Raw genomic sequence first — 14,328 nt, 5'->3', positions numbered from 1 at the left:
AGCCGGTGTGCCTAGGTGTAATTTCTGAATTCCTCAGCTGAAATTTTAAGGTCTCTGTATTAATTACAGAATAGTTATAAAATTCAGCCTTTTTTCATCCCCAGGTTCTAAACTAAGGGCTCTATCTACAATCTATGGGGAGGGGGAGGGGGGAGAGGAGAAAACTGTCAGTAACGTACCTTTTAAAATTTATCTTTTTCCTTTCTCTGAGGCAGAGCAACTCTCCCAGCATTGAGCAACTGATATGCAAAATAGGAGTTAACTGCTGAAAGTTGAGTAGATTTATCTGGAGCAGTTGTTGTGTATCAGTGTAGGGTTTTGCCAGGGTCTGTTTATCAGATGACACTTGCTAAATATCTCCTTGTTCATCAGCAGAAATTTGGGGGGGGGGGCTGGCTAATTGTTGTCTCTGGAGGCTGCTCAGCCTTGCAGGTATTATTTGCACAACACTTACACCTGTAATTCAGAGCAGCTAGATGTTATTTCTGTGAAAATTGCTTTCCCACTCTTCCCCCAAAGCAGAGGGAAATGATACTTGTTTAGAACCAGCAACTAGGTAGAAAAATACAGCCAATTTCTTTTGTATGATAACATGGTGCAATGTCTATTTAACAAATTTTTTTTCATGTGACTTTATTTTACTTAGACATATCTATAATTATAATACCTCAAACTTGACACTTTGGCAGTTTCTTACCTCTTGCTATTACTAGGAGCTGAGCTTTTGTACATTATGTGTATTCACTGAGAAAAGTAGTCAATAGAAAGTGGAAATCAGCCTAACAACATATGGAGGATAGAGCAAGCACATGTAAGAAATTTGAAGTGGTTAAGCAAGTCTGGTGGTAATTAGAACTTTATTGGTTTGTAAATTCCAGTTCCTAGGAAGAGGACAGGTGTTAGCAGTATAGGCACCAGCTGATACCAATCTCACCAGGATTCATTAGTGACGTGTCAGAAAAGATTTTTGCATTCTGTACAGAATATATTGATGGTCATAATGTCATATAAGTATCTTACAGGATGTTCTTGATCCCTAGAAATGTTGGATTTTTTTCTCTTACCTGATCTCATCCACTAATAAGGTGGGCAAGTATAAGAAATACTTTTTAATGCCTAAAGTAAGAGGATATACTAGGTCACTAACTTTTTCTGAGTTGTATTCATCAGCCAGCAAATAGGAAATTACTGTACTATACAGTGAAAGTGGTCTTTAACTGTACAGTTTCCTATCATGTGACAATGGAAAGTAACCACTTTGTTGTTTAAAGTTTTCCTTTAAAGAGAAACTTCTGGCCGTATGGTGGATAACTGGTTAGCATTATTACACGTTTCATTAAGCTTGGAAGATAATTTTCAAATGTGAAATAAAATGGGAAACATTTAAATACATTTTATCTAAAATTTAAGGAATTTTTTCATTGGAAGGTAACAGTTGATCAGCCTCCTGGTTGGTATTATTATCTAAAACTGTATTTATCTTATTTGTGGACTTCTCTGCCATTTGCTTCTATGGGCCAAACCTGTTTTGAAACAATAGTTAATAGTTTTTATTAACTATTTATTAACAGTAGAATCTACGAAGTTCAAATTGAAATCAGGGCTGCACCTGAGGGTTAGTTCTTGTTTGTGAAGCAGATAAAATATATAGCAACCTAAGGTTTAAACAATTTCATAAAGCAAGGCCATGAAGCTTATTGAAACTGTTTTCAACAGTTTTGTTAAACATTTACATTTTCGACTGAATAAAGGTAAAATAATAAATAAATAGGCAGCAAGTAGGCTTGTTCTTTTCTTATACCTGTATGGCATCCAAGTCAGTGTGGGTACATAGTAAATAAGAGACAGTAATGTAGAAAAGTCAAATATAAAGTAAATAATTTGGTATAGGCATTTTACATTGATTTCAATGGCTTACAAACTGTAGTAAGACATATTACAATTACAGCCAGGTGTCTATCATTTCTCCTGCAAAAGAGGTGATGTCATTTATCAGGACACAGGGTCCTGTTGAAGTTAGAGAAAAAGTTTCACTGAATTAAAAATTAAGTGATTTTTAATTTAATTTCATATTTTAAAAAAAGGCAAGTGCTTCCTAAAATAGACTTTAAAATTTGCTGTCATTTTCCTTAAATTGCCATATTTTGGATGTCTCATTTCAGTCAGTAAATCTTCTTAAAATGAGGGGATTAAGTTATAATTCAGATTCAGCTTCCTCAGTGCTCATACATGAACAATAACTAGGATCAGAGACCTTTAATTTTAGAGGCTGAATTGAGTTTTATAAATATATAGCATTAATAATATTTCATCCCTCCATAAGAAGTTCTAGATTCTGGTTGTGGCTATTAAAGCCATACCCTTGGCAATTAACTTTATCTTTGTGCTTTTCAGTTTCTTCATCTCTAAAATCAGTCTTAGCTTAAATATGAATCTATCTACCAAAGCTAAATTCCTAAACCAAGAAAAAAAATGCATTTAATTATTTGTGTTATCACAAATGTCGTAGTTCTATATATACATATTTGTATATGCCTATGTACAAATAGGTATATACACACGTATATACACTGAGGAATATATGATCACATAAAAGAACTTAATGATTGCTTGCTAGGAACTAATAAGATTGAGAGCAAAACTCTGTTTCTATCGTCACGTTTTAACATAGTCGCTTTAATTTTTTAATATTTTCCTTATATTAAAAATACAATATTGGAAGGAAAAATATTGGGAGAAGAAAGCGCCATTAAGCAGCTAACTGGTGTACTTCAGAATGCAGTGCTGAGCACACTAGAGATTTTTTTGTTTTAAAGACTTAGTTTGTAAAATATATGTATTCATAAGTACTTAATTTTTCTCACTATTCAAATCCCTAGTATACAGTATATTTCAAATATTATTTTAATAATGTATTAGCAAACATAAAATCAGTATCTGAGAATTTTAAAAATCATTACAACATATAGTCATAACAAGTTTTGAATAATTAGCTTCCTTTGGCTCTGTTAATAGTACAAAAGCTATTTCTCAATTGTTAGAGCCAAATTTCAGACACTTCCTCTTTTTTTTTTTTTGAAATATTTGGGCCGCACTGCGTGGCATGTGGGATCTTAGTTCCCCAACCAGGGATTGAACCCACGCTCCTTGCAGTGGAGGCGTGAAGTCTTAACAACTGAACCCCCTCATTTTTTTAAAATTGTGGTAAAATACATATAACATATGTTTTTAACCATTTTAAGTATACTGTGCAGTAGCCATCACCACTATCCATCTCTAGAACTTTCTCATCATCCCAAACTGAAACTCTGTGTCTATTAAGCACTGACTCCCCATTTTCTCCTCTCCCAGCTTTTAGTAACCACCATTCCACTTTTTGGTTGCGTGAATTTGTCTACTCCAAGTATCTTATATTAGTGGAGTCATGTATTTGTCCTTTTGTGTCTGACCTATTTCACTTAGCATGATGTGTTCAGGGTTCATGATTGTTGTGTCACGTTTCAGAATTTCATTCCTTTTTAAGGCTGAATAATAGTCCGTTGTATGTATATACTACATTTTGCTCATCCATTCATCCACCAGTGGACACTCGGGCTACTTCCACCTCTTGGCTCTTGTGAAGAATGCTCCTGTGATCATGAGTGTGCAGATATCTCTTTCAACAGTTCCTTCTTTAAATTCTTTTGGGTATATACTCGAAAGTGAAATTGCTGGATCATATGGTAATTCTATGTTTAAGTTTTTGAGGATTCACTATACTTTCCTGATGTTTTATAATATCCAGTTAAATATTGCTGTATGTATGATCGAATAAAGTTAGCCTGGAGGTCTTTGAATTTTAACTCTTCAAACACCTTTAAGAACTCTGTTAAAGGACACATCATTTAATATTCTGAGTGTCTGGTACTCAGGGGAATTAGCTCTGATTGTTGAACTTCACTGTCTTTGATTTCTCTAGGAATTTTCTACTTTGATTCTGTAGAAATAGTAAAGAAAAGTAGCAGTTCAACTTGTAAAATAGTAGACCTCTGACTGAGTTGAATGTTGATTGCCCTTTAAGCTACAAGTTTCAGGGTCTCTGCCAAGATTTCAGAGTTGTTAGGGCCACAGAATTTATCCATTGTAGTGAGTGGGGATTTAGTGGCATGGATTATCAAGTATGGGGACCAGTTTCATTAGGTAATATACAGTGTTTACACAACAACAAAACAGAAATTCGCTTTCCACAAAATAATTTAGAATTAGAAGCTTGGCTTCCCCAGTGGACCTTGGAGGAGAGGAAACATAAGGCAAAACATAAAGTCTCTAGTCTCCTAGTTTTTGAAGCTCAAAATGTTTTTGACGCTCAAAATGTTTTTGACTAGTTATTTCCTCGAAAACATTCTCTTGGCCATTAAAATCTCATTCATTAATCTTAAAAACAGAGTTTGGAATTGTGTGAATGTGAAAAGAGTGGCTGAAAACATCCACAAAGAGATACTGAAAAATACTATATGTGCTGATAGGATGTGGCTCAAATCTAGTCTCATAAGATACATTAAGGGATTACTTGTCTTTCTTTTGGCTTAAACGTCAGAGACAGTGCATTTTGAAATAAGCTCTCATGAGTCCAAAGAAAGTTTTTTAACATCTGTTCAACATTTGAATTTGGATTCTTTGATTTTTGTATTTTTTCTAAAGTTAACTGTTAACCACAAACTATTTATAAATTAGAGATGTTTCAAGTTAAAGAAGCAGTGATAATCCTCAATAATCCTGGAGTGTATATTTTAAAAAGGTATGATTTTTGGTATGATCTTAATTCATTTCCTGTGGCATATAAGGAAAAAAAACTTCATTTTTTGATCACTGGATAAAGGTGTACCACTTATAATGAACATGTTACTCTTAGGCCTTCCTATTGGTCTTGCTTTGTTCTTGAAAAACTAATTCCACGTTCATCCGTCTGTCCATTTAATTAATATTCAGTTGCCTGCTCTGTTCTAGGCACCTTGCTGGGTACTAGGGATATAGTGGGGACAAATAAGAAATGTGGGACCCTTTTTCTCATTAAGTTTACAGTGTAGTGTAGGGAGAGCCAAAGAAATGACCATATGTGCACCTACAGACTGACATTTGTGGCAAAAATAAGGTGCTGTGAAGGTTTATAAAGGGGATCTAGTGGAGGTTGGGAGTAGAGATGGCAAGTCAGACCTCTTGAGAAATGTGGATAGTAATTTTTTTGTACAGTTGACTTCTGTATAACATAAGTTACTGGGAATTCCCTGGCGGTCCAGTGGTTAGGACTCTGCACTTTCACTGCCGTGGCCCCGGTTCAGTCCCTGGTCAGAGAACTAAGATCCTGCAAGCTGCATAGCATGGCCAAAAAAAAAAAAAAAAAAAAAAAGTGTGTGTGTGTGTGTGTGTATGTATATATAATATATATATAAATATAAACACATATATTAATATATATGTTAAAAATATATAATAACATAAAATATAACTTATCCTAATGTAAGGCCTGGTTTTATTCATTAGTGTGTCACCAAAGTTTAGTACAATGCCTGGACCATGGTCAGCCCTCATTTAAGGGTTTATTGATAGTAACACTGTGATAGTAGAGATAGGGAAAGTGTTGTTGGCCCTGGAGGTGATGGGGAAACTGCAGCTTCTTGTGGATGTCATGTTGGGCACCTTCCTAGCCCAAGCTGGCTACCTAGATGCTGACTTGAGGAATAAAGTTTTAGGTACTATTGATGTATCAAATTCTGAATCTTCAGGTCTGCAGAGACGGCAGTGGACTTTTAGTTATAATGGTTCTTGAATGAAGAAAAAATAATGAACGTTTTTATGTCTTGGTTTGGAACATCTGAGTTTCTTTGCAGCGTAGCTGAAAGGAACATAATGATCATTTTGTTTTACTGTAGTACAGCTATCATTTTAAGAAGTTTACTTGGTCTTTAAATTATAGGTATTTTTGGAGTTGTGCTATTTTGACTGGGTGTTAGAGTCACTAGGAGATTATTTTATTATAAAATTGTGTTTTTACTACTTTCTGCTCCTAACATAAAGTAATTTGTTTATGGAAGTAAGTTCTAAATGTATATATGATTTTACAAAATTGTTTCTAAAGGGAGATAGGGGAAAGTGTCAGCCCACCCCGCAACTCCTACCACTCCTTTCTAAAGTAATAGAAGCTTATAAAGGAAAAGTGTTGAAAATGCCTGTTTGCATTTTGGAATTTACCCTCAAGGTCTTGCTTATTTGACTAAGTCCCGGGTGTTACAGTTGGCAAACCTTTAGAGTCTGCTCAGCCTGCAGGTAGAGTAGCTAGTTTTAATGGATGTGGTGGGAAATTGCTTTGAAAAGGATAGGATGAATTGTTTTAAGAATATTTTTTTTTTTTTTTTTTTTTTTTTTGCGGTATGTGGGCCTCTCACTGTTGTGGCCTCTCCCGTTGCGGAGCACAGGCTCCGGACGCGCAGGCTCAACGGCCATGGCTCACGGGCCCAGCCGCTCCGTGGCATGTGGGATCTTCCCAGACCGGGGCACGAACCCGTGTCCCCTGCATCGGCAGGCGGACTCTCAACCACTGCGCCACCAGGGAAGCCCTAAGAATATTTTTTAATCAGACAGGTGCCTGTGTTAAAATGAACACATATGGAATTTAGGCATAGAGCAACAAGAGTTTTAATTTTCTGTCTCGGTGAAATTTAACTGGCCTTGTACCCTTTTTAATTTTCAAACAGTCTATTCTGTTTACCTCTGTTACCTCTCCCCTCCATGCCCCCCTCCCCATCCTGTCTCATAGTAAGACTCCTTGCCTATGAAGATACCTAAGAATCTGTTTCTCTTCGTAGGAAATTGGCAGCATCATACAGGAAGGAGCTCTATCCAGCTCCCCATCAGCCCCTTAACTACCCTCTGCCCTGCCCCCGGCCTTAGTGTGGTGCTTCCTCTTTTCAAGGCTGATCCTTGCTTGGGCTTTTCATCCACCTACTTCAGGCTCCTCTAGGATCATTTTCATCTCTCTTCCCTCCTTCCTCCTGTCTTTCAAGCTTTTCCTCTCTCCTGGCTCTTGCCCCACAACCTACGAACGTGCCCAGGTATCTAATATCCGAAAACTGAAGCTATCCCCAGCCCTTCAAAACAGAGTTGCTTTCAAGGAATCTTCTGCACTCTCTCCCCATCATCCCACTTTCACTCCTCAATTTACCCACATCTGTTTGCCTCTGTCATTTCTACTTAAAGTATTCTTGAGTTCATCAGTGGCCTAGCTGCCAAACCAGTCGGCATTTTCAGGCCTTGTCCCTGCTCTTCCTTTGACATTTCACACCTATCCAACCCCTTGAAACACTCTCCCCTCTTGATTTCAGTGCTATTGCCCTCTCCTGTCCCCCTGTCCATGCTTAGACTTTTCTTGCTGGATCATAGTGACTGGCCGCCTTCACCTTCAGTGTTGGTCTTCTCCCAGTAAGAGGTCTTATTTACCCCTATGATTTTAATGACTACTGACGTGCTGATAACTCCCCCCATTTTAATTCTAGCCTAAACTGCTTTCTTTTGCTCAGGCTGGTATTAGCTGATTGCTTATTGGACATCTCCCTCTCTGTTTCCCACAGGAATCTCAAAACTCACCACGACCAAATGGAATCACATCTTCAACCAAGATTGTTTCTGGTGTAACAGTTGTCCATCGGGGTTGGAAACCTTCTTCATCCTGCTGGTCTTGGTGACCTCATTTTTCAAGTTCCTGCTTAAATTTCACTTTCTCTGTGATTCCTTCCCATACGAATGCAGGTAAAGGGCTAATCATTCCCTTTGTCCTCTGTACAGCCACCGTCCCTTGTTCATTACTGCACTTGACTCATTTGGTATGATTGTGTGCATGTTTGCCCTGTCTGGGGGGCAGGGACTGTATTGTCCATCATCATACCTCCAGTGCCTGTAGCAGTCTCTGTCATTGGTGGGTACTCAGCAAACCTTTGAATATCTTAATTCCAATTGCAGCACTAATGAGCAGCTGTCGTGGTTAATATGATATTATAATGAACTGTTTAAGTAGATAATAGATTTAATTTTACCCTCTTCATATTTATTTTACAGAAGTTGAAAAACTTTAAAAAAATTGTGCTTTTTTTTCTTTTCTGTAAACCCAATGAAGTGAGAACCCAAGGTAATAATAAACAATTTCTAGTATGTTCTGAAGATACTTACTTCAAATGTTCTTTGATTCATTCTTAAAAAGCAGGAAAAGGATATTTCTATTGTCCTATCTTCAAGTTCACTGATTCTTCTGCCTGCTCAAATCTGCTTTTGAATCCCACAAGTGAATTTTTCATTTCAGTTATTGTACTTTTCAGCTGCAAAATTTCTTTTTGGTTTCCTTTTAGGCTTTTATTCTCTTAGGACATCTCTTATTTTCTCCACCCACAGGTAAAGAATACTTTCACCAATGTTCTGTCTAAACAAAATTCAGGGGAAAAATTGTTATTAAAAAATTTCCTTCTGAAATTCAAGAAAATATAGACATATTTACAATCTGAGAAATTATATGCAATCTAGCCATGCATTGTTTGTTTTTTTTTTTTTTTGAGGGCATACCATGCATCTTGTGGGATCTTAGTTCCCCAACCAGGGATTAAACCTGAGCCCCGGGCAGTGAAAACATGGAGTCCTAACCACTGGACCACCAGGGAATTCCCTAGGCTTTCTATCTCTTTAAGTTTGTTCATACATTTTCTTGACTTTTTCCATATATTCCTTTAGTTCTTTGAGCATTTTTAAGACATTTTTTTGAAGTCTTTGTCTAGAATATCTGCCATCAGTTCTTTTTCAGGGACAGTTTCTGTTTTATTTTTTTCCTTTGAAGGGGCCCTGCTTTCCTGTTTTCTTTATATGCCTTGTGATTTTTTGGGGGGGCTGCTGAAAACTGGACATTTGAATCTAATGTAGTAACTCTAGAAATCAGATACTCCTCTTCCTCAGGGTTTGCTAATTTTTTGTCATTTTTTGTTTTTTGTTTGTTTGTTTTTTGATTGTTGTAGACTGCCTTTCTACTGAGGGCCAGCCTAAACTTAAGGTTGTCTCATGTCTTTTTTGAGCCTTTGGTGGACATGAACAGTCACATTGTAATTTTCCCCATATATGCAGTTGTTTGTGAATGTCCTAGTCTTTAAAAGAGGGGAATTAAGGGGAAATTTAAGCAAGAAAACAGAAAAAAAAGAGAGGGGGAAAAAGGGTGCTGGTCCTTTAAATCCTCTGGCAGTCCAGGCCACCTGAGAGGCTTGCAGCAAGGGTGCCGGTGCAACAACAATGGCTGCCCACTTCTTTGTCTGCATTTCTGTGGTCAGAAGCAGCAATCAGTGATCAGAGCCTGGCTCCCCAGTATTTGGAGGACAGGGTCCTTTTTGCTGATGCCAGCTCCAGCAAGCTGCTCCAGAAGCACATGCACAGGTGCCTGCTGAGTGGCTGGAGGTGGGGGGTAGGGAGCTGCTACCCCTAAGAGCTGAAATTAACCACATTTACCTTCCAAGTCTTCCCTGGCAGTTGCAAGCCTTCAGGAGGTTCCAGAGTTCCAAAGAATTGTTAGTTACATCAGACAGAGTGAGCCAGTACAGTTGTTGTGTAGGTGGGGAGACAGATCCCTGGTATTTGTTACTTGGCTATCTCCTGGAACCCTTTGTGTATTTTGAAATTATTTCATCTTGTCAAGTTGTTGCCTCTCCCCCTGCAGCATATGAAGGATTGTGTGAATGTTATTATAATATATAATATGCATAATATCATTAACAGTTTACTGGAGTGCACATTTTCTGTTAATTCCAGCATTTGGTGTGTTTAATTTTTTTATTTTTGCTAATCAGGTAGGCAAAAAAAATCACTGTGTTTGATTTATTTGCATTTAACTGATTATTAGTATGAAAGAAATTTGTATTCTTTCTGGGAATTGCTGTTCATAACATTTTGACATCAATGCTTTAAATTTGGTTGTAATCCTTTATAGTTGGCTTGAGGCTTGGGAAGAAAATAGAGTTTATTTGTAAGTATCGTAGCTCCAGGATCCTTATCTGTAATTTATTTTCTCACAAGTTTCTCACATTGTGTTAATTTACATTTCAGCCTTATGATATTTCTATACAAACTGCTGAATTGCCGTAATTTAACTTTATATCTGGTTATTGATGTTGTACTAATAACTATTTACAAAATACCTTTCATAGACACAGTCTTACAACAGGTCATGAGGTTGATTGTATTTTGCAGGTGAGGAAACTGAAGCTTTGAGAGAGTAAGAAACTTGCCCAAATGTCTAGTGCACTTCTTCAGTAATAATACAAAGGGCATGGAGTCTCAAGGTCAAGTTTTGGCCCTGCAGCTGATTCATTTAATCAGTTCTTGTGTCTATCTTATTAGCTGCAGAATGAAGATGATTTTTTTCCCTTTTATCTGTTAGATAATATCCAAAAGCTAATATATGTTCTTCGATAATAGCAATGTTATTATTTTTTAAATCTAGAAATGAGCACAGAAGCAGAGCAACAGCTTCTCCATCATGCCAGAAACGGCAACACTGAAGAAGTAAGACAGTTATTGGAAACCATGGAAAGGAATGAAGTAACTGCTGACATTAACTGCAAAGGTAACCTTTGAATGGATTTTTTAGCTTTTTCTTATGAGTATGCACTACTTTATCATTTACTTAGCACTAATTTTTCTGAACTTGAAATAAATTTTCATCTCTTATCCTAGGAAGAACCCCCATAAGAGTGGATACTCTCCTCCTCCCCTCTAAGTAGAGAAATTGAGATCCAGTCTTAATATTGTCATGGGTCCTAAACCTTATGAACTACAAGGGTGACCCCTGAGTCCACAGGATGCATGCTATAATCATTTCTTTTTCTCGAAGATGTTGTAGGTGAAGCATGTGAAGTACCTTAGAAATGTTGTCAGACAGGATCCTTACCCTCACTGAGATTAGTAGCTTACTAGCTCAGACTAGTCTGCATTGCACAATATGTTCAGAATATGGAAGCTATGAAGTGCAGGGTGTTAGGGAACACATACGAAGTATGTAACTGGAACTCAAAGGATTAGCTTCTTGGAGGAAATTGTTCTAAGGCGATATATGAAAAGTGCATAGACTTAACCAAGTAAAAATGGAGAAGAAAAGGGGTCAAGGCAGAAGAAACGTCATATGCCGAGGTCCTGAGGTGAGAAGCAGCCCAGATGGCAAGGGCTTTTGCAGGCAGGAGGGGTGAGGGATAAGGCTAGGTGGGTAGGTAGCAGCCAAATCACAATGTGCCTTGTGTAGCAAGGTTACAAGTATATTAAACTCAGGGGTGTAGAGAAATAGGCTTTATTTTCTAAATTGGCTCTGATATTTCAACAAGCGCCTTCTCATTCTGGGAGTTTGGAGGACTAAATATAAGTCTTTGGGTCCCTCCATTTCAGTAGCTTTTTTGATAAATGATTGGCCTCCCAGAGCCTTTCACCTGTGTCCTCCCGCATCTCACCTAAGGTGGCCTGTAAATGTAAAGGCGAGCCTTGTTCTGTGTGGACGGCCTTTGGTTCCTTGGTGACCTGTCTTCCTAGTGCCCCTGAAGCATTTGTAGCTGAAGTAAAACTCAGAGTCAAATGCAGGTTTTTCATAAGCACAGGTGGTGCTCCTTGGCTGTGTTGGGAGTCTCATCCTGGCTCTTGTTGGCTTTGTGTCACCCTGAACCTCTCTCATGTCTCCCTCTGGCACGTGGCCTAGGTTTGCTGGTTCACCTTGGCCACACTCCTGTGGGTGTGGCCATGGGGGTGTTGAGTGACCCATGGGGGCTTGGAGCAGCTCTAGGTAGCCAACATTTGGCCCTCCCTCTGCCTGCACTACTGAGTTTACTTTGACGTGGCCACCGTGCAGGTTGGTGCTAGGCTAGGTGGCCTGGTAGGGGACCTTTTCCTAGCATCCTACATGCCACTGCCTGTTCTCAGTGTTCCCTCGACTTATCTCACTCCCCGGGCTTATAATCAGGAGCCACGTGCCCCATTTTACGTCTTTTCCTCTCCCACGGCCCTCTGTCACTGACGGGTATTTTGTTCTGCTGTGTCACATTCTCCTCCTGTCATAGAGCAGCAAACTTCATGGCACCCTCAGTGCGGAAGGAGTATTATCTTTGTAGCAGTGAAGAAACCACGCTCTGAGTTGTCCAGAAATTATAGTCTGAGTCGGTTCTTGGAGTGCTAAAGGAATTCTAAAAATCCTTCTCATCCTTCAACAGAAACCTGGTTCTTAATGTTTACCTTGGGGTTCTGTTTGGAATGCCAGAAACATGCCTGGTTTGATCATCTTCAGCAACCCTTTACTTTCTACCAACCACCGCCCCCTCCTCACCCATGGTTGCCTCAGGCTGGTTAGTGGAGAGTCACCTACTTGGAAATGTAAAACTGAGAGACAGATGTTACTGCTTTTTCAAAATTTCACCCTCATTATACCTGTCAGTCAAACTTGTCTTAAGGGCAGTTTGAAGGGTTTATGTAGAGGAACAACGTAATCAGGTGATGTGAGTTCACCCAACAGAAGTGAGTGGGGAGGGCTGGGGCTGGGTGTGTGTGTGTCTCCACATGGGAATCACTGTGCCTGGCATTTCTTGGTTTTCTTTTCTATCTCATTTTGTTTTTCCAAACCCTGAGAAATTGAGAAAATGGTAAAGTGTAGTATAATTCTTCTGCAAGAATTAAAGCTCAACAATCAACATAGAGATGTTACTGGTTGGGAGGAATCCACTAATGTCAGTTGAAGGGAGAGAGGGAAGCGCTGACGTGCAGTTGAAGGTTAAGGTCAACACTTCTAGGCTAGGGGCACAAAGGAAGAGCTAATTGGGCATTTTGGCTTGTAGCTGTTGCCATTACGAGTGTGTGTGTTCATGGTCCCGTCTGTTGCTAGTGGCGAGACATTCTTGCAAATGAAATAAATACTAATATGTTTATACGCATAGCATGCTTTGTATAAATTCTATGAGTGATCTATGAGATAAGTTTTTGAAAGCAAAATAAGAGCTTGTATCGGCAGCATCAGTACATGATTTTGTGTAGTGCTGTCCTGTTGCTTTGCTGGAAGATCTGCATGGGAAGTTACTTGAGTATTACCCATAACATCTGCTGGTGTTTCCCAGTGTTTAATATTCAGTATAGGGTACAGTTTTCTGTAAATATTTCTAAACTTGATATTTCTTATCGATAAAAAAATTTTGAGTGTCCATAATAAGTTGTAAAGAGTATAAAGGATATTTGGAGCAATTTTTTTCATGACTTAATAGCTCACTTATTTGCTTATTTATTTTTTTATGTAGACACTGATTTATTGATAGGGGAAAGTGTCTCTGCTACATTATTTACCAAAGTGAAATTAAAAAGTAGATTTTAATTATTAAAGATTATCAAGAACCCTTTTTTCTTTTTAAACATTTTTACTGGTATTTGGAGTATTTTAAGAATTATTTAGGATTCTGTATATTTTGACTTCTTGATTCAGAATCCCATGTGGAAGCACTAGATGGTGAGGAGACCCGTTCAGAAGCTGCTGCAGCAACTCAGAGGAGACTGTTGTAGTTAAATGGGAGTAGAAGCAATGGGGATGGTGAAAAGTAGGTATAGTTAACATTTAGGAGGTAGAATTGATAGGACTGATTGAGTTGGGCAGGGGTGAAAAGGAGAAAGGCAGCAAGAGTGGTGCTTATTTCTGACTTGAGAAGGGAGGTGAATAATGGGGCAATTCATTGTGAAAACGATGTGGGAGGGGGAACAGGTGCTTTTTCTTTGCACACGTGTATGTGTAAGGTAAGTGAGTTCAGCTTTGTACCTCCTGAGCATAAGGTATTCTTGTATTGTCCAAATGGAGGTGAATAGTAGAGAGTTGGAAATGGAAATATGGATTTTGAAGTGAAGAGCCTATAAACAAAGCAGTGAGAAAGGGCCAAGAGGTGTCATTATTAGCGATTCTAGTAATGAAGGATAATCAGAGAAAGTGGAGTTTCCACAGAGCCCTGGGAAGAAGTGCAGGGCTCTGGAGGCTCTTGGCCTGGGCTGTCAGATGCCGTCCAGTGACACAGTGCGCTGGCTGCTGAAAAGTGCCCCTGGGATCCATTGACACCATTTATTGGTAAAAGTTGAGGACAGTTTTAGTGATGCGGTGGGAAATGAACCTGGTCTGCAGTGGGTGGGTAGCTGATGGGAGGGAATGCGAGGTGGGAAGCGTGAAGACTGGGGGCGGGGGAGGAGAGTGAGGAGGACAAGGGCCGGAGGGCGCCCGGGACCAGAGAGGGGGGGTTGGGTGCTTTTGCTTGTTAGGTGGACGAGACG

General features: G+C 38.9%; 1 protein-coding gene across 1 annotated transcript in view; it reads left to right on the top strand.

The window, feature by feature from the left end:
* The first annotated feature begins 7,691 nt into the window (after positions 1-7,691).
* Positions 7,692-14,328, top strand: part of OSBPL1A (oxysterol binding protein like 1A) — a 207,031-nt gene continuing 200,394 nt past the window's right edge. Inside the window, exons 1-2 of the mRNA XM_079718170.1 lie at positions 7,692-7,782; positions 10,502-10,624. Of these exons, the coding sequence (XP_079574296.1) occupies positions 10,504-10,624 (121 nt within the window). The 5' untranslated portion in view covers positions 7,692-7,782; positions 10,502-10,503. The remainder of the gene's footprint in view (positions 7,783-10,501; positions 10,625-14,328) is intronic.

This window comes from Hyperoodon ampullatus (genome assembly GCF_949752795.1).
Source record: "Hyperoodon ampullatus genome assembly, chromosome: 13".
Taxonomy (NCBI): Eukaryota; Metazoa; Chordata; class Mammalia; order Artiodactyla; family Ziphiidae; genus Hyperoodon; species Hyperoodon ampullatus.
The sequence above is the reverse complement of the archived record's forward strand: the minus strand, read 5'-3'. Positions and strand labels throughout refer to the sequence as shown.